The 21,798-nt window shown below is 57.0% G+C and overlaps 1 protein-coding gene across 5 annotated transcripts in view; it reads right to left on the bottom strand.

Moving 5' to 3' along the window:
• The window catches only part of CARD11 (caspase recruitment domain family member 11), a 106,115-nt gene that overhangs the window by 8,013 nt on the left and 76,304 nt on the right, over positions 1-21,798 (bottom strand). For all 5 annotated transcript variants that reach the window (XM_082358787.1, XM_082358790.1, XM_082358788.1 and 2 more), the window contains 15 exons: positions 20,161-20,298; positions 18,750-19,075; positions 15,731-15,910; positions 14,631-14,783; positions 14,034-14,159; positions 13,276-13,473; positions 11,255-11,431; positions 10,254-10,305; positions 8,586-8,668; positions 7,435-7,535; positions 6,365-6,417; positions 4,124-4,256; positions 3,389-3,590; positions 2,849-2,975; positions 285-525 (listed from right to left, as the gene is read on the bottom strand). In XM_082358787.1, the coding sequence (XP_082214913.1) occupies positions 285-525; positions 2,849-2,975; positions 3,389-3,590; positions 4,124-4,256; positions 6,365-6,417; positions 7,435-7,535; positions 8,586-8,668; positions 10,254-10,305; positions 11,255-11,431; positions 13,276-13,473; positions 14,034-14,159; positions 14,631-14,783; positions 15,731-15,910; positions 18,750-19,075; positions 20,161-20,298 (2,290 nt within the window). The remainder of the gene's footprint in view (positions 1-284; positions 526-2,848; positions 2,976-3,388; positions 3,591-4,123; positions 4,257-6,364; positions 6,418-7,434; positions 7,536-8,585; positions 8,669-10,253; positions 10,306-11,254; positions 11,432-13,275; positions 13,474-14,033; positions 14,160-14,630; positions 14,784-15,730; positions 15,911-18,749; positions 19,076-20,160; positions 20,299-21,798) is intronic.

Below are 21,798 nucleotides of genomic sequence, written 5' to 3'. Positions count from 1 at the left end.
CAGCCCTTGGCGACTACTGCTATATAATTACAGAACGATGTTGGGGAGATGGGCTACGGGAGAGATGACTGTCGAACACAGGGAGCATGAACTCAGGCTCTAAGCTGTCCAGTAATGATAGAAAGACGGAGCTCTGGGATTTAGTGAAGCAACGGGATTTAAGAGAGCAACATTCCTGGGGGGCTTCAAAGAGGAGGAGGGAATGGGGGGCGGTCACCGGTCGGCAGGCAAAGGCTCCCCGCCGTGAGCCCCTCTGCTGAGCTGCATGGCCCCCTCGGTCTCACCGGCTGTAGCTGGGGATGGTGCCCATGTCCAGGTCGTGGTCCGTGAAGGGGTCGACCCGCGCACACAGCCACTCGTGCTTGTCCTGGTACATGGTGTCGCGTACGTGCACGACGTCATCGCACTTCAGGGACATGGAGCAGGCGTCCAGCTGGCTGGAGATGTTCAGGTTGAGCCGGATGTAGAAGGAGTCCCCCGACGTGATCAGGCCCTCCTCCATGTCCTTCAGCAGCTTCCGGTACCCTGTGGAAGGAGAAGACGCAAAAGCCATCGGTGAACGGCCTCCCACTGCTGGGCTCCCCACGGATGACACCCCCGTGATGCGGTCCTCCCATCACAGGGGCGTGGTTAGGGAAACGTCTGTCCTCCCCGATGAGTGAGCCGCTGAGTTACTGATGGCTTTCTCTGTCTTGGCTGCCAAAAAGCTCAGAGAGAAATTCTGTGCCAAGTTGCAGCAAATCTAGGACCTCTGCTGCGATCTCCATGTCCCTCCCTACCGAAACACAGTGCTTGTGTTTTATCATTTTTTTTCTTTAATTGATAGGTAACTTACATGCAGTAAACCCCATCATCCTTAAGCATTCCACACGGTGGATTTTCACAAATGTCTAGACCTGGGTAACCACCACTCAGAACCTTCCCTCATGCCCAGGTCAGAACCCTGCAGTGGTAACCTCTATGCTGACCGCCAGCAGCACAGGTGAGCTCTGCCTCGCTTCATATAAGTGGAAGCAGACGGTACGTGCTCTCCGGCCAGAACGTGCCTGGCATTCACTGCACAACGTCACGCCTGTGAGATTCAACCGCAATGCTGCAACGTAGCATCGTGTGTTCTTTTTTTTTTTGATGTGGACCGTTTTCAAAGTCCCCATTGAATATTGCCTCTGTTTCATGTTTTGGCTCCTTGGCCACGAGGCATGTGGGATCCCAGCTCCCCAACCAGGGATCGAACCCACACCCTGCCACATTGGAAGGAGAAGTCCCAACCACTGGAAAGTCCCGTGTGTTCTTTTTCGTTGCTGTAGAGTATTCCACACGGTGCTGATTTATCCTTTCCCTGGTGTGCACATTTATCCCATTTCCAGTTTTCGGCTACTATGGATACCTCTGCTATGAACACTCTTATACCTTTGTGGACGTATGTACTCATTTCTCTTGGATGTATTCACAGAAGTGGAATTACTAGGTCACTGATCGTGTATACATTTAACTTTAGTAGATACTGCCAAATGGTTTTCCAAAGTGGTAGGACCACGGCACACGTTTTAACCTTAGTTAACACCATTGCCCTTTAGTGTGAAACTTTATGACTCCTTTTGGAAGGAAGCGGGGCATAAAGCTATGAATACAATAAATGCAGTAACTTTCAGCAAACGTCCAAGACATAAATCCATAATATAAATCCTGAAATCAGCCCCACATGCAGACAGCCATAACACAGTGGAAGCTAAAGCAGTTCTAATCGCCAGGCCCAGAAACAGTTCCTCAAATGCTATTTCTCACAGGCCACACCTCACACGCCAGGGAGACTTGAGCCAGCAGGCCTGTCTGATCACCTTTCATGGAGAGACGGGGATTCCTGGTTGGACCCTTCCCACCCACCTGGGCGGAGTTAACACCAATCACCATCTGAGCGCTCCACCAGCGGGGAGGAAAGGCCCTACAAACGGGATCCTGCCAGAGGGAACCCTTCTTCCACTGAATTCCAGACGCAGGGCTGCTGCTACACAAAGCCAGGGGGCGCTGCTCATACTGGGCTCTACGGCACTGGGGCTGGAGGGCAGGGCAGCGCCCGGAGACTTTGGGATGCCAGCCTGGCAGAGGGGAGGAGCCCGCCTGCAGGAGGAGAAGGCTGGGCCCTGTGTTTGGGGACAGAGCATCATTATCACCTTCCGCACTGACCGGGCACTGCCGGGAAGGGGCACGGGCAAGCAGGCGGCAGTGGGGAACGGCTGGAGAGAGAGTGGCTATTTATGCTCTGTTGAAACATTCATGAGCCCCTGGTGGTTAAAAATAAGATCCAGCTGCAGAGATAATCATGCAGGAAGAAACCCAGAGGTGAGAAGGAGAACTCAGAGTTTGGGAGAAGACAGACGCTGCCGAGGAGTCTGGGCCGAGAAAGAGGAGACACCGTGAGAAAGCTGCCGGGGGGCCAGATGAGAAGGGGGTGAGCCCCGGCTGTCCCGCAGCAGACGGCCTGGCCGCGGTGTGGCTCAGTGGGCCTGCGGGTGCCGGAGCGGCCACCCCAGAGTCACTGCCTACGTCAGGGCCGGGAAGCCCGAGAGAGAAGACAAACCTCAGCCTTGCAGAGCAAGGGAGGGGCTGGCCAGGCAGGGACGTGGCCATTGGCCAGCAGTCCGCTTGTGGCTGGACGTGCTGTCTCCACCGTGAGTGGGGCAGAGGCCCGAGGCATGCCGGGGCAGGTGTGTGCCCACGTGTGTCCTCGCGTCTGCCCTTCCCGCCCCACACCTGCCCCCTCAGTCCTCCTGGCGGGGCCGGGACTGCCCTCCTCCTGCTGAGCAGCTGAGCGAGGGGAGGGACCTCCCGCCCCGTCTGGGGTCTTCACCTTCCTGGTTGACCTTGTAGTGCAGCGTGACGGGACCACTGCACCTCTGGATGGTCCAGTGCGCCTCCTCCTTCGTGCACGTCTCCAAGGGGACGCTCTGCTTCTCGCCTTTGATGCAGCCTTCTAGCTAGATATCAAAGACACATTGTCCTGCTTGGGCTCCGCGGCGAGGCGAGCGGAGCCGCAGGGGTGAGACTGCCCCGCCGGGAATAAAAGCGCCTCTCCCCCAACAAAGACCAGCTCAGCGCCGCTGCGGGGAAAAAAGCATCGCACCGAAATGGGGCTCACGTGCCTCCCGTCCGCCGCCCGGAGCACGTGTGCGCGCGCACGGGCTCTAGAAACACGAGCAAAGAGTCGTGGAGAGAAGGGCGTGGGGAGGGGCTTCCAGAGAGGAGCTGACAGGCCCGCCCCCCGGCAGCCCCTCCTCCCGGCCGGGAATCCGCAGCTTAACGCGGGCGTGGGGGTGGGGGTCCCTGCGCTGTCAGCCGCAGAGGCGCGGAGGAATCAGAGCTGCCGCCTCCCCCGGCCCCAGCCCCTCACCAGCAGCAGCTGGAGGCCCTCGCGGAGGCCGGCCTTCTCGGCCAGGGAGCCCAGCTTGACCGAGTGGACGAAGCTCCCGCTCGCGTTGCCCCCGAGCAGGGTGAGCTGGGACGTGAGGCTGTCGCCGCTCAGCGTGGTGTGCTGCACCGAGGGCCCGGGGCCCCGCACGTGCCCCACGGACGTGACAGACGGCCGGAAGGGTCTGGGTCGGGAGATAAGGCGGGGTTAGGCAGCTGTCGTTAGGACTCCCGGCCGGGACGCCCGGAGAGCGGGGCCTGGGCTGCGGCGTCCCCGCGAGTCACAGCAGCAGGCACCTTAGGAGAGAGCTGGCGACCGGCTCCTGCGGTCACAGCACAGACGAGAAGCAGGGGCCCCGGGAGACACTGCCACCGTGGGACTGAGGTCACACGCGCCCCGGCTGCTCACCGGGAAGGCCGTGTGGGCACAGCCCAGCGGGCTTCGGGGAGTCACCGGCGGGGCCCGGGGCCGGTCCGACATCGGAGTCCCGTTCCTTGCCTCTACCAGGCTGTGTGGCCCCGGGCAAGCCCCTTCCTACATGGGCCTGACTGGGGGTCGGGGTAGTGGTTTCTGACTTTGGGACACTGTGATTCCCAGACTCTGATTCTAGAACACGGGTGATGTGGACGATCCCCTGTGCAGGGGATCGAGGGGTGAGCAGCCTTCCCCTCATCCCTGCCCCCCACCCCAGCCTCCCCTTTCCCGTGACCTCGGTACCTTTCTAGAGAGAACTTCCTAAACATGAGGTTGACCTGCTCCAGGTCATAGGCGTCCAGGCCCTCAGACTGGTGGGAGGAGGAGGAGGAGTGGATGGAGGGGGGTCCAAAGGAGTACCGCTCGTGACTGTCATCTGCAAAGGAGCAACGGACCCTTCAGGCCCCCGAGTGGTCGATGGAGGAGGGAGGGCAGCCCATGGACTTCCTGAGATGGCCGAGGGGGGTCAGGGCGGGCCCTCCAGCCCCTGCTCCTCCCTCTCTGCCTCCTGGGAAATCCCCCCTCCCCGGATGAGGGAGCAGCCTCAGTCAGCTGGGTCCCGGAGACCCTGGGGGGTACAGGGTCCAGTCCTGACATCCTCTCCATCAGAGTCATTCCTCCGCCTCCAGGGGGGAATCTGGAAAGGGGTCGCCATTAGCAGACACTTGTTCTGCTTTGGAATCGGGGTCCAAATTTTCATTTGGGGATCTCAGGTCTAACCACCATCTACCGGCCTCTATGGGTCTGGGGCGGAGCTGCAGGAGCAGCGTCTGGACGGAGTAAGGAAGCCCCCTCTCCTCCCAGCTCAGCGGAACCCCGAGCCCCCCAGGGAAAGACGCCCACCCCGCACAGCTCAGGCCGCTGGGACGGGAGATCCGCAAGCCCTGCTCTGGGCTGATAACAAAGGCATCTCTGCAGAGAGAATCTGTCCCGACACTGCAAAACGCTTTGGACAGCTGCCCAGAATTCTCTTCCCAGCTCTCCCCTTTCCAAACTCCTTGAGTTCTTCCCATTACCCAGCCTCGATTAGGTGCCGACCTCTCTTTAACACTTGAAAGCTTCTGATGGTCCCCAATTAAGGAGAGCCACTAATCTTTCATTTTATCTGCTGGCAGCCTGAGCTGGCGGGGGGTGGAGGCAGGCTGGCGGGGGCCCTGGAACCGAGGGGGCTGGCAGGCCACACCCGGAAGATTCTGAGCCTGTCTCCATGCTGCCAGCTCCACGGGGCCCGAGGACGCTGCCACCATCCCAAGGCGCCGAGCCATCTCCCGAGAAGCCAGAACCCTTCCTGTTCTTCTCTCTCCCGTCCATCCAGTCAGAAGCTCAGGTCTGGGGACTTCCCTGGTGGACCAGTGGGGAAGACCCTACTCTCCCAATGCAGGGGGCCCAGGTTTGATCCCTGGTCTGGGAACTACATCCCACATGCTGCAACTAAGAGTCTGTGCGCCGCAACTAAAAGATCCCACATGCCTCAACTAAGACCCAGTGCGGCCAAAATAAATAAAGGATAAAATAAATAAATATTAAAAAAAAAAAAAAAAGCACCAGCTCCGGTCTGCAAATCTGCATTGGCCTCCCCACTGGTTCTCAACTATGCCACCACAGTCTCTGCCACAGCAAGAACTCAGGGACACAGCTTTCTGTGTCCCACGCAGCTGTAACAGGGCCTGGTGAGGTGCAGGAACTCAACGTGTGCTGGGCCTCGCGGCTGTGAGGGGCGGTGGCTGGCGGGCGCTGCGTGCATGCTTACTCCCCGGAGACGGAGCCTTCGTTTCCGGCTCTGCGTGGCAACATGCTGGGCCAAGGGAATATCCCCTCCATCACACCAGCTCTGCCCGTGGGGCGGGTTCAGGGCGACCACACCCCCTCCAGTCTCCCCAGTGCCTGCCTGCCCCACACCTACAATTTCAGGGGATGAAAACCAACCTTAACTGCCGCCCCATCTCCATCCCAGGGCCCCGGCCCCAGGCCTGCCACTCGTCTCGCTGAGGTTGGTTAACAGCTTAATTAACACCTGGCTTCTCAAGAGGTCTCCCTGCTTCCGGTCCCTCCTCCACCACACTCCTCCTTAGTCTCCCTAAGACTCTGTTTCTTCATCTGCAAAACGAGGACAACTATGGCATCTCTGAAAACAGCTGCTGAGAGTCACTGGAACTGAATCACAGTGCTTGGCTACAATCACGAGAGCTATGCTTTCTTAAAAACCCGGACCTAACTCTGCTTCTACACCCAGCATCGGGATGGTTCCTGCTGTCTGCACACCTTGGGCCGGATTCCTCAGGCGCTTTCCGGCCCAAGCCGCTCAGCGGGCGGAGGCCTGGCTTCCTTGTGCACAGACAGCCCTCTCGGAATCCACTCTGCACGCGTTTCCTGAGGACCTACTGTGCACAAGGCTTCGCCCCAGGCAGGCCCTGCTGGAGGATCAGGACGTGGCCGACGTGGCCGCCACACCTGTGGCGCCTCTCAGATCTTCTGGGAACCTACCGTCAAGGTCTAAGGCATCAAAGCCACCGCTGTCATTGTCTTCTTCAACTGTGCTGCAAGACATAAGGGGGGACAGGGGAGCTCTCCTGACTGTGTGTGCAGGTGGGCAAGGGAGAGTGAAGCTTCCGGAACGTTCCGGCTGTCCGAGAGGCTTTGGTTCTGAGAGGGCAGGATGGGCGGGGGAGGAAGGTCAGCAGGTGGGTGGAAGGCTGTGGGCCCTGGGAGGGCTGCACGAGGCTGGGTGCTTTGCTGGGAGGGCAGGGCGGCCCCGGAGCCTGCAGAGGCCACATGAGCTGGTGTGAGGACGGACATGAAGACCTGGTGAGCAGAGTCCCCGACAGCCCCACCTGCTCCTTCCCACTCATTCCTCTCCCCGGACGCAGAGCGCTTAATAGCGTTTATACTCGGACGGGCTGCACCGTGTGACGGGCCCAAAGAGCTGAGCCTCCCTCGGACAGGACTGGACGGGGGTGAGATGTGTGTTCCAAGAGTTCTAAGCTGTCCCTGTATGGTTCCTGCGACGCAGTAATGAGGCCCCAGCCAGGTGGCTGGCAGGACCCAAGTTGGAGATCCAGCCCCGCCGGCCACTCCTTGGTCTGGCCCTTCTAGGAACCACCACCAACCTCTGACTCCGAACATAAGATGCGAAATATCCGGCTGATTGGAAACATCTGGATGCCCAGGCATATCGCTACTGTGGTTTCCACACTGGGGACACTGATGGTCTCCAAGCAGTGAGGAAAGGGGAGAGGGAGTAGGAATGAGGGGGACCTTCGCAGGGTCCCTCACTCTTTGGCAGAAAAAGCCAAGCTCTGGAACCATGGGATGGAGAAACCTGATTTCTCGGTAGCAGGGGGCAAAGTGATGTTGGTTTCATCATTTGCTAGCTAGCTGGGCGGCCCTGGGAAAGCCATGTCCCTTCTCTGAGCCTCAGCCTCCTCATCTGTAAAATGGGCACCATCCTGCCTATATTTCAAGCTTCCCTTAAGGACTGCAGAGTTAGTTCAGGGTCGAGCGGCACAACAGGCACCAGGAAAATGTCCCACCTCCTCCTTCCACCTGTCACCCACCTCCGATGAGGCGCATCTTCCTTATAGCGTCTGACGATGGAGTCGTTTCCTGGGGGCTCGGCCATGATTGACATGATGCTGGAACGGCTTCGATGGGGCTGCTTCAAACACACACACAGATGTGTTACAGGGAGCTGGATATTTATACGCTGCGCCTCCGCGGGCATAAATATTATATACACACGGACTAAATTTAACTCAGATGCGTCCCCGCCTGCTACACAGGCAGTGTGGGCCCGCAAGCCGGTTCTCAGCGGCGACCTTGGCCGGAGAAGGCTCGTGCTCGGCCTGGGGCGGCCGGAGCCACCAAGCCTGGTGCACATCTGCTCGCCCCGGGAACAGGAAGCGGGGAGGCGGGTGGGAACCCGAGAGGCGGTCCTTGTTTGTGCTCAGCACAGGCTGAGTTCTGTCCCCAGAGCTGCCCAGCCTTGGGCACCTGCTCTGGACGAGAGGAAGACCTTTGGGGCTGGCGGATGCCCCCCCAGACAGCTCGGCTGCTGGAGGGTGGCCCTCTGAGACGAGGCCCGCTGGCTCCCGGCAAGGAGCCTGAAATGCCTGAAATGAGAGCCTGGGATTTCCCCTCCCAGAGCTGGGCTCAGACAGGAGTCATTCCTTATCACATCTCTCTCCTCCGGGGCCTGATGTTGGGAGCTGAGCTGACCAGCTTCCCAGGGCTTCCCCTCGGGGTTAGAATTTCTAATCCCACGCCTCCTGCTGCCTGGCCGGGAGGAGTGACACCGCAGTGGCCGCGGCGACCCTGCCCGGCTCCGCGCAGCTGGGCTGGAGGGAGGCGCTTGGGCGCCGGGCAGGCCTTGCTCTGCCGCTCCGGCCCCCGCCGGCTGCCCCCCTCCAGCGGCCGGAGTCGCCAGGGGCTGAGAAGCGGCTGCAGGGTCGTCAGCTGCCTGTGCAACTCGCCGCAGCCCCGTGGAGGCCCATCTCTTCCGCCCACCGAGTGTTAAATTGGGAAAGGAGGCGGCAAAAAGGTGTAAATACATCGTGAGGCCAGGAGACGTCGAGCAGGGCCTGGGCTGCAGCCCCGGGAGAGGAAAGCAAGCGGGCCGGGCCCGCGGGGCGGGCGAGGCCGGGGTGGGGGGCCTGGCCCAAGCTCCGAGCCGGAACGGGGAGCGGCGCTGAGGGCCCTCCCTGCTCACCATCTTGGAGAAGGAGGTGGTGACAGGCAGCGACCTGGAGGAGCTGGGGCTGGCGTCCATGACATCTTCTTCGTGTCCCCTCCCTGTCCTCGGCGAACCGGGCAGGAGGCGCAGACGGAAGGGGCGGGGGAGAACAAGAAGGGAAGGGTCAGTGAGAGCCCCTGAGGCACTGCGCCCCTGGGGGCCGTCCTGTCTTGGGGGGGGGCGGCCTCCTCTCCCGTCTGCTTGAGGAAGAGCCGGGTCTTTTCACCACCACGTCCCTCCCCCGACCCAGGCCCAGGGCGGCCTCGTCAAGGCTGGACGATGCCCTGTCCTGAGGACTGAGGTGGGCATCCCGGCTGGCACTCCGTGTGCAACAGCGGGAACTGGGGCCGGAACGTCCCCACTCAACAGGCCGACTGGGGACCGGGGCCGATGGGCGGGGTGTGCTGCCTCCCGTGGCCCCTGTGCTCCTTCGAGGCTGCCTGGGGGCTTCTGCACACTCCTTTCGGCCCTCGTCTTGCTGGAGGGGAGCGGTCAGCTTCCCCATCCACAGCCCCACGCGCTGGTGCATGTGCGTGTACGTGCACAGCCAGCCGCACACGTGCACCCCGGTCCGTGGCGCCCTCGAGGGGACGAACCACAGTTCCCTCCCTGGCCCAGCGCCCCACGTCAGGCAGCCGGCAAAGCTCCACCTCCGCTGCACCCCTTTCCCTCTCCTCGGCACAAACGCCCTCTCCACTTCTGCAGGCCCCAGGCCCTTTACACCTCCCTTCTGTACAAGGTCCCTAAAACACCTGGTCTAGCCACCAGGGAAGTGGCTCGGCCCCCACCCTAGGGCTCCCCTTCCCCCGGTGTCCCCGCCAGGCGCAGCCCAGATCTGGACCCCTGGCTGCCCTGCTCTCCTCGGAGGGATGAAGTCCGTGAACTCGGGCCTGGCCGTCAACCTCTGCGGGCTCGTTCCCGGCGCCGTCCTGCTCTGACCCCAGGAGGCAGCACAGCTTTCTGTATCACACGCTTTCCAGGCTGCACGTCCATGTCTCTGCTTCCTGCTCCGCCCCGGGGGACCCTTCCGGAGGCCGTGCCCAGCGGCCTCAATTCTCCCTTTTCTAGGCCCCGTCTACACATGCCCTTCTTGACAGATCCTTCTCCAGCCTTCTTCCAACTGCTCTCTTGGGTGTCCAGAGCCACATTCCACCTCCTCACCGATGGCCCTGCCCGAGTACATGGGCTCTGGAAGCATCTACGTGCACCTGCCAGCACCTGGCACACAGTAGGTGCCCGGTTTCACCCAGGCAAACCCTCGCTAGCCAGTTGTCGCTCCAGAGTGGCGCTGAGGATGAGTGAGAGGAATTCTGAGGACAGTGTTCCTCGGAGAACCCGGGGCTTAGGGGTGAACTGGTCTCCCACGCCGGGGACTGCCTGGCCGGAAGTCTGGGAGGGAGGCCAAGTATCGGGGCTCCGGACGGACCCACGGGGAGAGGACCTCAGATGTGACGTTTCCGTGGTCAGGGCTCCCGCCCTCTCCGATGACAGCGAACCGTAATCACCATCTGGACACCCTGCCACCCTAGGGCCCCCGAGACCCCTCCCGGGTTAACCTTGCAGGATCGATGCCTACGATGGGAGAAACAGATGGACCGGGAGTCAGAGTGACAGACAGGAGACGGATCCGGGCGTCTCACTAACCTTGAAAATCTGATGTTCGCTTCAGGCTGATGGGGGATTTGGCTCTTTGCAGCTGAAAGGGAGGGGAGGGGAAGAAAGGAGACAGAGGACACGAATCAAACAAGGCCTGAGACACACGTCACCAGCGCTAAGGAAAGAAAGAAACTGAGGCGAGCCCACGCCGCCCTCGTCACGTGGCTGCAGGAACCACGGAGGGCACAGGATGCCCGTCTCCACGGCCGCGGCTCCCCTGGCCCAGCGCAGGCAGCTGCTGGTACAGACACGCTCGCCCCACGGGAGGCGGTGCCACGTGGCTCGGATGGTACAAGGGCCGAGAGTGGAGGTGGGGTGGTACTGTGAAGCTGAGCAGAACTGGCTACACGGCATGGGGGAATTTTCAGGAAAGGATGAGGCTTCCGGGCAGCGGCCCCGGCCACCCCTGGCATTAGGTGCTGGCGGTTCCAGGCTGGCCTCCAAGGTGCTTGCTGCCCTAGGCCTTCCCGCTCCCTGTGTGCGAGGGCGGGGACAGCAGAGGCACTGCCAGGCCCCGCGAGTGAGACCGTCTCATTCACTCACTCACATTCATTCATTCCTCGGCTGATGGAGTGCACTAGGGACAGAGCAAAGCAGATAGGATAAGGGCTGTAACTCCAGCTCCATCGCAAGCCACTGACGTCAGTAAACACGCGATAGGCACTCAATACCTATTCGTTGAATAAACAAATGAATTTGGAGATAACGCTTATGTCATTCTCTCTCCTCTCTCTTAACTTGTACTACATCCGTAAGAGATGAAAGAATTAGCCAAAACAAACAAGCAAAAAGCACAAGCTGGCACGGCTTCCGTTCAGAGGGCTGACGGCGGTCAAGTCGCATCAGGGGTCTGAGACCCGCCCCAGGACCACGTGAGGCCCTGCTGCCTCCTCCCCCGCCTTCCGGGGGCCCCCAGCTCCCCGGTCCCCGCCCCCGCCCCAGGATGGCCCGACAAGGGCCCTGGCGCCTCCTCAGCTGCGTGCAAGCACCTGGATGCCCTTCAGGTTCATCCTGCGCTTGGGCGGGTGGTAGGGCAGGAAGTAGCGGCTGTCCTCCGGCGAATCCTCTGAGGTTGAAGAATCGTCAGCCTCCTGACCGTTGGTCCTGGGGCTGGTGTCCCCGAAGTTCTGAGAGATGATGGTCACTGGTAGGTTCCTGGGCAAACTCTGGAGACAAGGAGAGGCCGTGTCCGTCACGGAGCGCGGAGGAGCAGCTGCCACGCGCAGAAACAAGCTCTGATGGCGCCATCACTCCCTCGGGCACCCAAGCTTGAAGCTCAGGATGGCCTCCTCCTCTTTCCTGACCCCCGCGTCCACTTCGATGCCAAGACCTATCATTCTAGCTCCACTCTCCTCCTCACAAGACCCCCACCCCCATCTCCCTCCCGCCGGGGCCCTGGTGCAGACCCTCGTACTGTGTTCTTTACAGTAGTAGAGGGACTGCCTCCCAGATGGTCTTGGCCCCTTATCTGATATACCACCATCAGATCCGCAATTTCTAGCCCTATGCCTAAGCTACAGATAAAAGAAATGTTACTGAATGACTGGATAACGATAAACACAGTGCCAAGTACTGTCCTAAGTGATTTATAGCCATTATCTGAAGCTGAGGTGCACGAGTATTCAGTAACTTCTGGTTGATCCCCTCAAAGCCACGTTACGCCCTCATGCTACGTTGCCTCCAAACCCAAAGCTTTTGGCCTTACTTCCCCGCACAAAATCCTTCACGTCCAAGAATAACTCACGACCAAGCTCCTTAGCCGACAGGCCCACTCTGCTCCCTCCTGCTACCCGCTCCAGCCCACCTCCTGCCGGCCCCGCCTTCCACTCCATGGATGACGGACCTGCCAACTGCGGCCTCCCGACGGCATGCCATGGGTGTCACACCTCCAGGCCTTTGCTTGTGGTGTCCCCGTGGGCTGGAATACAGCCCCATCTTTCCTCACCTAGCCAGGTGCCGTCACAGCTTTTGTTCATAAATTCAGCAGATGTTCCCCGAGGGTCCACTCTGTGCCTGGCACGATGCTACGTGTTGGACGAACAGAGGGGCCTACACGGAGCTTCTGCGTAATTACAAACTGTGGGAAACGCTCAAAAGTTGAGGGCATGACACAGAGGCTCCCGGTTTCCATTAGGAACCAGTGAAGGCCTAGCTGAGGAAGTTGACACTTCAGCCAACCCCAGAAGGGGGGTCAGAACTTGGCCAGGTGAAGTCCAGGGACAGCATTCCAAATGGAGGTCCCGAGGCTGGCTTCTCCTGCAGGGAGTCTTTCCCGGAACCCTGACAGAATGGAGGCCTCCTCCCTTGGGCGCCTACAGCACCCCTTCGACTTGTAATTTACAACATTTGCGTTGAAATGTCACGCTCCTGGATCTGCGTCCAGAACTAGATCTGAGTCCTCTGGGCGAGGGGCTGGGAGGGTGGGTCTTATCCTGGTTTCCCCAGGTCACTGACTAGCGATGCCCTCGGGCAAGTTACTCAGCTGCCTGCGTCTGGATTCTACCCTTGGCAAAGGAAGACAGCCATCTTACTGTCCTGGCGGGCAGTCCCGTGGCACAGAAGGCACTTAGCACAGTACCTGCAGACAACGGCACCCAAGCCCACAGCTACGAGAGTGATAATACCATCTGCCTTCACCATGGCATCGTTCACTTTGGAGCGCCTGGGGCCCTGCTGTGACACGTGCTTGAACTTCATATCGAGATAAATGACGGTTTCCTTATCGACCCTACTGACTTTAACGGGAGCGGGGCATCTTACACCCGATGACCGTCCAGAGGGGTTTAAGGAAACCCAGCGGCAGGCTAACGGCCGCGGAAGCGACTTGCCCGAGATCACCCGGCCAGCAAGCGGCCAGGCCAGGGTTTTGTCCCGCCTCTCCTAGCTTCAAAATGAGCGGCTTCTACTCATCACGACCCAGACACACGACGGTTCAGGGGCACGGCTGTGCTGGGCGTGGGAGGGAAGGGTGCGCTTCCTCGCGGGGGCCCACGCGCCCGGCCAGCCCCACCTGCTCGAGGCTGCCACTGTCCTTGGAGAGGCGCCGGAGCTTGCTCTCCAGGTTCACGATGCAGGCTTCCCGCCGGACCATCTCGATCCTCATCTCGTCGTTCCTCTCCTCCAGCTCGCGGATCTGTTTCCTGTACTTGTCCTTTTCGATTAAGCACTGGGAGTACTGGGTCTGCGCCTCGTCCCGGGAATGGAAGGCCTGCCCGGGAGGAGGCGGAGGAGGAGGCCGCTTGGCTCTTCGCCCCGACACTCCCAAGTCAGGCCCAGACGCCCGCCCCCCAGCCCCCGGGTCAGCCACAAGGCCTCCGGCCCTTTTCTGGACCCTGACCCTTGGGCGTTTCAGCCGATACCATCCTTAGCAACACGCCACAGCCCCCGTCTGTGCAGCCCCGGCTGTGTCTCTTGGAGCCCACCCTCCGCCCTAGCGAGTGGCGCTATTATTATTATTATCATTATTCCCATTTCACAGACGAGGCTTCCAGGGAGTGGCAGCTTGCCCGCAGCCACGCGTCTGAAGGGTGACAGGGTCTGGACCTGGCCCTTTCACTCTAAAGCCCAGGCCACTGGGGTCCAGCTCAGGCCCCCAGGCTAGTCAAATGAACTGGGATAGAACTCATTCTGGGAACGGAAGCAGGAAAGATGGATTCACGCGTGATTCCGGCAGAGTTAAGGACACTGCCCTGGACACAACATCCTGCTGGACCCCACGGCTCGGAGCCCGCGGGCCCGCGGCGCAGCGGCCCCGGGGCAGGCCCGTACCTGGTCCCGCTCCCGCTCCACCTCCTCCAGCTGCAGCATGACGGTGTTCATGCGGTGCTTGTACATCTCGCAGTCCTTCCCCAGCGTCGAGCACTTCAGCTCCAGGTCCTCCCTCTCCTCCAGGTACTGCGAGCACAGGGAGAAATCAACACACGCGTCAGGCCATCAGCAAACCGGGGCCGAGAGCCATTTTCCAGCTGCGTCTTCCCAGAGCCGGCCGGCCCCTCCCCACAGGGCGTGGCCTTCTGAGAGTCAGCTCTCTGACCAGGAGGGACCAAGGTAAAAGGCCAGTCCATCAACGGAGATTTGCTGTGGACCTACTATGTGCCAGGGAATGAGCAGGAGACAGGGCGGACGCCACGTGTGCCCTCCTGTGGCCTTCAGCCAGGGGCAAGACAGGTGCCGTGCTGACGCTTAGTAATTCACAAGTAACTGCAGGTGCTGACGCACCGGGAATTTACACCAGGGGTCAGACCTGGTCCCTGGAAGAGAGCGTGGGCTCTGCAGGTTCCACTAACACACATCAGTGCACAGGGGCTCCCGGCCCGAGGGTGCCAGCTGGGTGGGTGCTGCCCCGACCGCCCATGGGGGTCCCACCTTGTCCCTCAGCTCCTCCGCCTGGCGGACCTCCTCCTGCAGGTTGTAGATCTTGTTGACGAGCTCCTGTCGGTCCTCCAGGGCCTCCTTGCGGTCATGCTCTAGGATGTCCAGGATGGCCTTGTCCGAGTCTGGCAGGCTGCGCTTCCCGGCCTGGGCGGGTGGCGGGTGCGGAAGGGGGGAACGTTTAACGGTGCTGGGGGCAGGGGAAGGGCAGGGAGCATGGGGCCCGGGAAGGCGGCAGACAAGAGCGCCAGTGACACACTGAGCAAGCAGACGGTTTTGTGCCAGGGAAGCAGAGAGAGGCAAGAGTCGCTGTCTCTTGGGGTCCTTAAGCAGCTTATTATGTATGAATTTTATCACCTGGAAAGAAGCATAAAACCCACTTCTGCTCAGAAATATCCCGATGCCTATTGTTCTGCCCCAGCTCTTATCAGAGCTCAGAGGAACAGTTGCTACTTCTCCACACACCGCACAGGTGACGACAAAAAGAGGGCTGATCTGTCTTCCGGATGCCTCCCCTGAAATATCAATTAATCTCTCCGACTAAACCGGGACTCGTCCTCTGCTCTGAACCTGAGCCTTCCACGCCACGCAGCCAATCCTGGGGGCCGGGGGGGATCATTCTGTGGGAAGGGGCGGGTGCCTTTTTTCTTTCCCTGAAGGTGTATTTTGGGATATTACTCCTCTGTACCCACAGATGATTCTGTGATGGCCAAAGTGGGGAGGCTCTTGAAGATTTAACAGATCACACAGAGCTGAGAGTTGAGTTTCTTGGAATCTTTAAGGCAAGAAGATTTCTCGGATGTACTTTTCTCACAGCACCCAGGGCAGTGATTTTGTGTGAGCGGTGATTTTCACGGAGTGATTCAGCCAAGGGAACACCGTCACAAGTTTTCTCTCACATAACGTCGTGTCTCTGAGAAGTGGGTGGTGTGGTCACCCCCGCTGACAGAGGAGGGACTAAGGTGCCCAAGGACGACACGAATTCTCTGTGGTCCTGCGGTCAGCAGGTGGTGGCTTTGGGACTCACGGCCCGGCAGGCACGTCCGTCCCCGGCCCGTCCTCCCTCCCGCCCACCGTGCCGCGCGGGCCCTCACCTGGATGATGGACTGCAGCTCCTGGGTCTTGGTCTTCAGCATCTCATTCTCCCGCTCCAGCTCCAGAACTTGCTCCCTCTTGGGCCGGTTCTCGATGTCGTTCTTTAGTTTCAGCGACTGGTTCCTCTCCAGCTTGCATTCCTCCTCCATCTTATTCAATCGATGCTTGAGCTGGTCGATCTGAAACACCCACAGGGTGCCGAGGGGAGAACGCAGTTGGCAGGAAACGTTCAGAAAAGGCAGTGCCTCCCAGATGCTACTGGACTTCCAGCATGACCTGTGCTCTGCCCCCCTCTCTCCTTCCTCCAGTTGGCAACAGAGAAGGCCTCAAAGAAACCTCTTCCAGTGAAACAAACCACCCCCTCCTTGTTGAGGAAGAGGTCCTGATCCATTAATTTAGAATAGTTCTAAAGCAGTTATGTCCCCTGGAAGACTCCCTCAGGCAATTTTTTGGGGTGGAACAGATTACAGACTAGGATAAAAGGTACCCAACCTGGTGTTTCCCTGAGGTATGTTATCCATTTTAAAGGTCTTTTAGGATGGGTTTCAAACTCTGAGCCTAAGAAGTCAAGATTCCCCGAAGAACCCTCGTGTTATCGAAGGGAGCAAAGAGATGGGGAGGGGGGAGATCCGGGCCCCACCCCGACTTCACACCCCAGAGTAGTTCTGCATGCACATGTTTGGGCCTCTTGTGTTTCACACAAGATTTTAGTTGAACAAATGGCATTGCTGCCATTGACACGATCTCTGGCCTAAAGGACCTGCCCAGACTTAGTGTGTAAGAAAGAACGGCTTCCTGGAGGAGAAGGCAGTTACTACCCTTGGAAATGGGACAACTTCTCCAGTTGTGCTGAGCTTCACCCAGGAGGCAGCTTCTTAAACCTCTGTGACTTAGCCTGTCTGCTTCCCCAAACTGATCAGCCTTGGCAAAACACCTAGAATAAGAAGATTGTTTTCAAGGTCTGCAAGGAAGAGGGCACCAAATGGGTGAGTGTCCTTTTTCAATTCTAGGCTTATGGGGGGAACATCTCAAGAACTCTGGCAGGTAGAGGGTGGTGGCTTTAGCAAGCAAGGGACCTCGGCTGGACGCCTGTGGTCTGAGGGAAGGAACAAGGGAATGCAGGGAAGCAGCCTGGGCCTGAGAAACGGCCTAGGACTCAGCTGGCCAGACGTTCTTTCAAGTTCTAGATACGGTTTCTCACTGTTACCATATGGCCAGAAAAACATAAAACAGGAGAAAGTGCTAGGAGAGAAAGTTTTAAAGCCCCGCCACAGGTTAACACCTCCAAATCTTAGATGAGACAGCACAGAAACCTTGCTTCCTGGTCACGCAAAGAAAAAAAAAAAAAAAATCCTCCTCAGAGTCTTGGAAGATGAACCCAAGTGACCTGTTCTGGGTCTAGATCCCCAGTCCCATCCAAGTGGACACAAAGTGGGTGCTTACTAGGTCAGCCATCTTGCCAAAGACATATTTCAGTATCTCAGCAATCCTAGGGCGTAGTATTATGTTCATTGCCATGTCATTGGCATTTACAAATGAGGAAACTGAGGCCAAGAACTAACTAAGTGGTAAAGCCAGAAGCCAGAAGTCAGATTTGAACTCAAATCCAAAGGATTTAAAAGCTTCTGCTCTTTGCCTGCTATGCCACTGACTCAATTCACCTGATTTCTAGTGGACTGTTTACTGATCTGTCTGGTTCAACTAAACTGTGAGTGACCTGAGCACAAACCAGGTTATTTATGCCTACGTCCCCCACAGTGCTTAGCACCGTGCCTTACACATGGCAGGTGCTTAATAAATATTCTGAGAGTCTATTTTCCACCCAGCAGCCAGAGTGATCCTTCTAGATACACATCAGTTGTCACTCGCAGCTCTCAATCCCTCAGTGGCTTCCATCACTACTGGAATCAATTCCAAAGTTCTTACCAAGCCCCCAGGATCTGGACCCTGGCCATCTCCCGCTTGCTCATGTGGCTCCAGCCCCACTGGCTCTCCTGCTGTTTCTCAGGAACACCGAGCATGGCCCCTACCTGGGGCCTTTGCGCTCGCTCTTTGCTCTTCCCCTGAGACTTGCACGGCTGGCTCCTCCCTTTCCTCAGATCTCTGCTCCTGTGTCTGCTTCTCAGGGATGCTGCCTGACCATCCTATTTAAAACAGCCCCCCTCACGCGCTATCCCTAAACTCTTTTCTCCCTCTCCTTAATAGCGCTTATTACTACCAGCTATTGATGCATTTTTTTCTTGTTAGAACGTGAGCTCCGTGACGGCAGGGCTTTGGTTTTGAGTTACGTATCCCTGGAAAAGAGCCTGGTGCAAGGCAGTGCACAATAAAAGGAATGAACGAGTTAAGCCAATTCCCTTCTCCATCTCCCTTTTGCAGGTAAACTCATTAGTGACGTCTATCATTTGGCTACCGGATTGTTCATTGATAAGTGACTATTCCACTGTGTCATGTTAAGCTTTGTGGATACAGCTGTTGAAGGGCAGAGTCCTGGCCTCAAGGATCTCATGAATCCACGGGCCAGGTGCTGTGCCCACCTCCTCGCTGATTTTCCCGAGAGCCATACAGCTGGGCAGGCCCCTGAATCCTCCATCTTGCCCCTCACCCAGCACGGGTGCAGGGCGCACGTGCTCGGCCCATGTGCGCATCTCTGGTTCAGGCGCCTGGTGGATCCTCCTTCCGGAGCAAGAGGGAAGCTCCACCGGGTCCAGGTGCGCAAGTCTGCACATGCGCACAATGGCCCAGAGGGCTCCTGCGCAGGACGTCAAGCTCGCTGGGTCTGTGTGCACCTGTGCACACATGCGCAGTGGCTCTGGGCGCTAAACTGCGGCGCCAAGCCTCACTGGGTTGGCATGCGCACAGTGGATCTAGGCCCCCAGAACTCCTGTGTCCTCCTTCCTCCCTCACCTGGCCAAGTGTTAAACCCTGCCCCTTGCCTGCCTGGTGGTCTCTGCCCCAGTGGCCTTCGCGTCCCCCTCACTCGCTTTGGCCCAGCAGCCGCCGCCACGTGCCCCTCACCTCGAGTTGCAGGTCTCGGCTCCGCATGACCGCCATGTTCTTCTCTTCGCTGAGCTGGGCGTAGCGCATGGCCAAGCTGTAGTTGTCGTCCTTCACCTTGACCAGCTCGTCGTTGTAGCTGTCCCGCTCCTCCTTCATCTTGTAGTACCGGTCCTGGAAGGTCAGCAGCTCCACCTGTGTCAGCGTCAGCTGCTTCTTCTCGTCCTCCAGCTGTCGCGACTTGGCCAGCAGCTCACACCGCTGCAGGTCTTTGGCCTTCATCTGCTGCTGCAGCTTGATGACCTCGTTCATCAGGAAGTGCGTGAGGCCCTCGTGGCCCTCCTCCACTGTGGAGAGGGGGCACCCAGTCAGGCCTGAGGACTGGGGAGGGGAAGAAGGGGGTTCCAGACGTGGGGCAGGTGTCATTCGTTCACTCATTCACTCAGCAACACTTTACTGAGCTCTTACTACCCATTAGGCACCGGGGATTCAGGGTGCACAAGACAGCCTTGGTCCCGGTAGAGCTTATGTCTGGTAAGGGAGACAGACATTAAAAAAGCAAGTGATCACACACAAATATAACTACAGATTGAGAGGACCGCACAAAGTAAAGGTATAGGGGACTATGAGAGTGTGTAAAGGGGTGGGGGGGACCAGATCCAGCTGAGTGGACAGAGGCGTCAGAGAAGGCTCCTGATGGATGAGCTCAAGTATTGAGGAGAGAAAACACATTCTAGTAAAGTGGAACAACATTGCCAAGGTCCTATGGGAATGGAAGAGGAACCTGGCACATTTCAGAAACTGAAGGAAGACCAAAGTGGCTGGAGCTGAGAGAGAGGGAGAGGCAGAAAGGTGAGGCTGGGAGTATCATCAGGGGCTGGACCATGTAGGGTCCTTGTGGGCTGCACTGGGGTCTTTAGATGGAAACAGTGGAAAGCCACTGAAAGGTTTTAAGTAGCGGAGGGTAACATGAGGAGTAGAGAACTCATTGGATCAGAGCAGGAATGGATATAAAGAGCTGATAGGGTTGTATGGGTCTTGACCAGGATAGTGGTGTATATGGAGAAAAGACTGATTTAAGAATATTTAGGAAGGAAAATTAAGATGAGATGACCATGGGCTCTGGTTCATGGGATACCGGCAGGAGGGTAGGCAGGGCAAGGACAAGATCCAGAGGGTAGGGGGAGTTCCACCCCACCAACATTCATGGGGGATGTTCAGTAAACACCCACTTCTCTTGGCTCTTGATTCAGTTTGTTCCTCTGTCACCTACATTTCATCATCAGGCAGAAATAAGTGGTTGACAGTTCGTAAGTGCCACTGGGGCGCTGTCCTGATGTCACAGATCCATAACCTTAGAACTGTCCCACCACTGGACACACACACACACCCCTCCCATCACAGTCCGAATGCTGATGGTAAAGCCACTTACCCACAATGGTGGAGAATCTACGAGTGGGTTCCTTTCCAGTCACCAGTTTGTACAATTCTGGGTAGTAAAATTCCAGACTCTCCAAGAAGACCACATAGCCCCTTTGCCCCTTCGTATGTAGAATGTCCAGCAGTCGGCCTAGAGGAAAGGCCAAATCACTCAAGTGGGCAGAAGCGTACATGTCTGATTGGATGCAAGTCTCCAAATCCAGTCTTATGCTGGGCTCACATCCGTCAGGACACTCTTTAAGAAGATAGTCTCACCACATCCTGTCACTCCTGAGTTATATCTTACAGTCCAGATAATGTAAATCAAAGTGCCAGGCCCTCAGCAGGGATTGTGAGTGTTAGCTTCCTTTCTCCAAAAGACTGGTAGACCCAGAGCAGCCATAGGAAACCAACAGTCTTAAAGAGCTTCCCAATTGACCAGGGCTAAAATTAACCATACAGGCATCAGCACATCTGTGATTGAAGGAGGACGGATGTACAGCAGTGGTTACAGAATAATATATGGTTCTCTGGGATTCAGACCAGGAAGATAAGCATTTGGGTGGGGAGCTAGGAAAAGTCACAGGAAGCAGGAATAGCTCCATGTTCTTCGATGGGATTATCACATAGTCTGGAAACATTTTTAATCTAAGTGTAATTTCCTTGGCAGTTTTCAAATTTTATCCTACTGGTTCCACTTATTGTTTACCTTTCTTGCCCCTTCCTTAAACATTTTATTTTCAGCTGTTTCTTCCCTTGAGGTCCTAAAACTCAATCCTTCCCCTAGGGTAGACATAATAAATAAATTTCATCTTGTGTCAACTGATTGTTTGTCAAAGCTGCCTGGAGCACTGTGTTGAGAGGGATTCTAAAGTTACATCCAAGCTCAGTAGGAAAACACGCTGTGATGAGTGATGTTTGTTACGTATGCAAAAGAGAGTCATAGCATATGAGCTACTTATCACCAGTCATACTGTGGGCAAGTGAGTTTCAAACCTCTTAAACTGTGAGCCACAGAAAGAAATGTATTTTACATTGTGACCGCATGCTTACACACAAAGACATATTTTGCTACAAACATATGTGTGAATACACACACAGATGTATATAAAATCAAAACAATGTTCACAAACCACACTCACTACCTACCTTTAATGAATGTGATAAAGTGTCATGGACCCCTAGGCAGTCTGGAAAAGCCTATGGACCCTTTATCAGAATAACATTTTCAAACAGATAAAATGCATTGGATTACAAAGGGAATCAATGACAATAAGACACAGTTAACAAATACTAAATTTGTGACACAGTAATAAATGTGCTTCTTTATTAATGCATTAAATAAACCAACCTCTTGGCAGGTCTAATAACTACTATAATTTCAAGGGAGAGATGAGTGTAAATGATATTTTGGAAATCTGTAATAGCTGTAATGTGATAAGAAGATATCTGTAATGTTTACTGTGGACAAAGACACAAGTATTGCTAATCATTGTGATTTATTGCCTACCTGCATCCATAATTGAAGGGAATGCTAAGTCTTAGGTTGGTAAAATAAAGATGTAATTTCCCCCTGTCCAAGTTAATAGACCCTCTCTACCCCATGGACAGTTTGGTGGGGGACCAGGGGTGGGTAGAGGGGTCTGTGGAC

The sequence above is a fragment of the Balaenoptera borealis genome, assembly GCF_965194805.1.
Source record: "Balaenoptera borealis genome assembly, chromosome: 16".
Taxonomy (NCBI): Eukaryota; Metazoa; Chordata; class Mammalia; order Artiodactyla; family Balaenopteridae; genus Balaenoptera; species Balaenoptera borealis.
The sequence above is the reverse complement of the archived record's forward strand: the minus strand, read 5'-3'. Positions and strand labels throughout refer to the sequence as shown.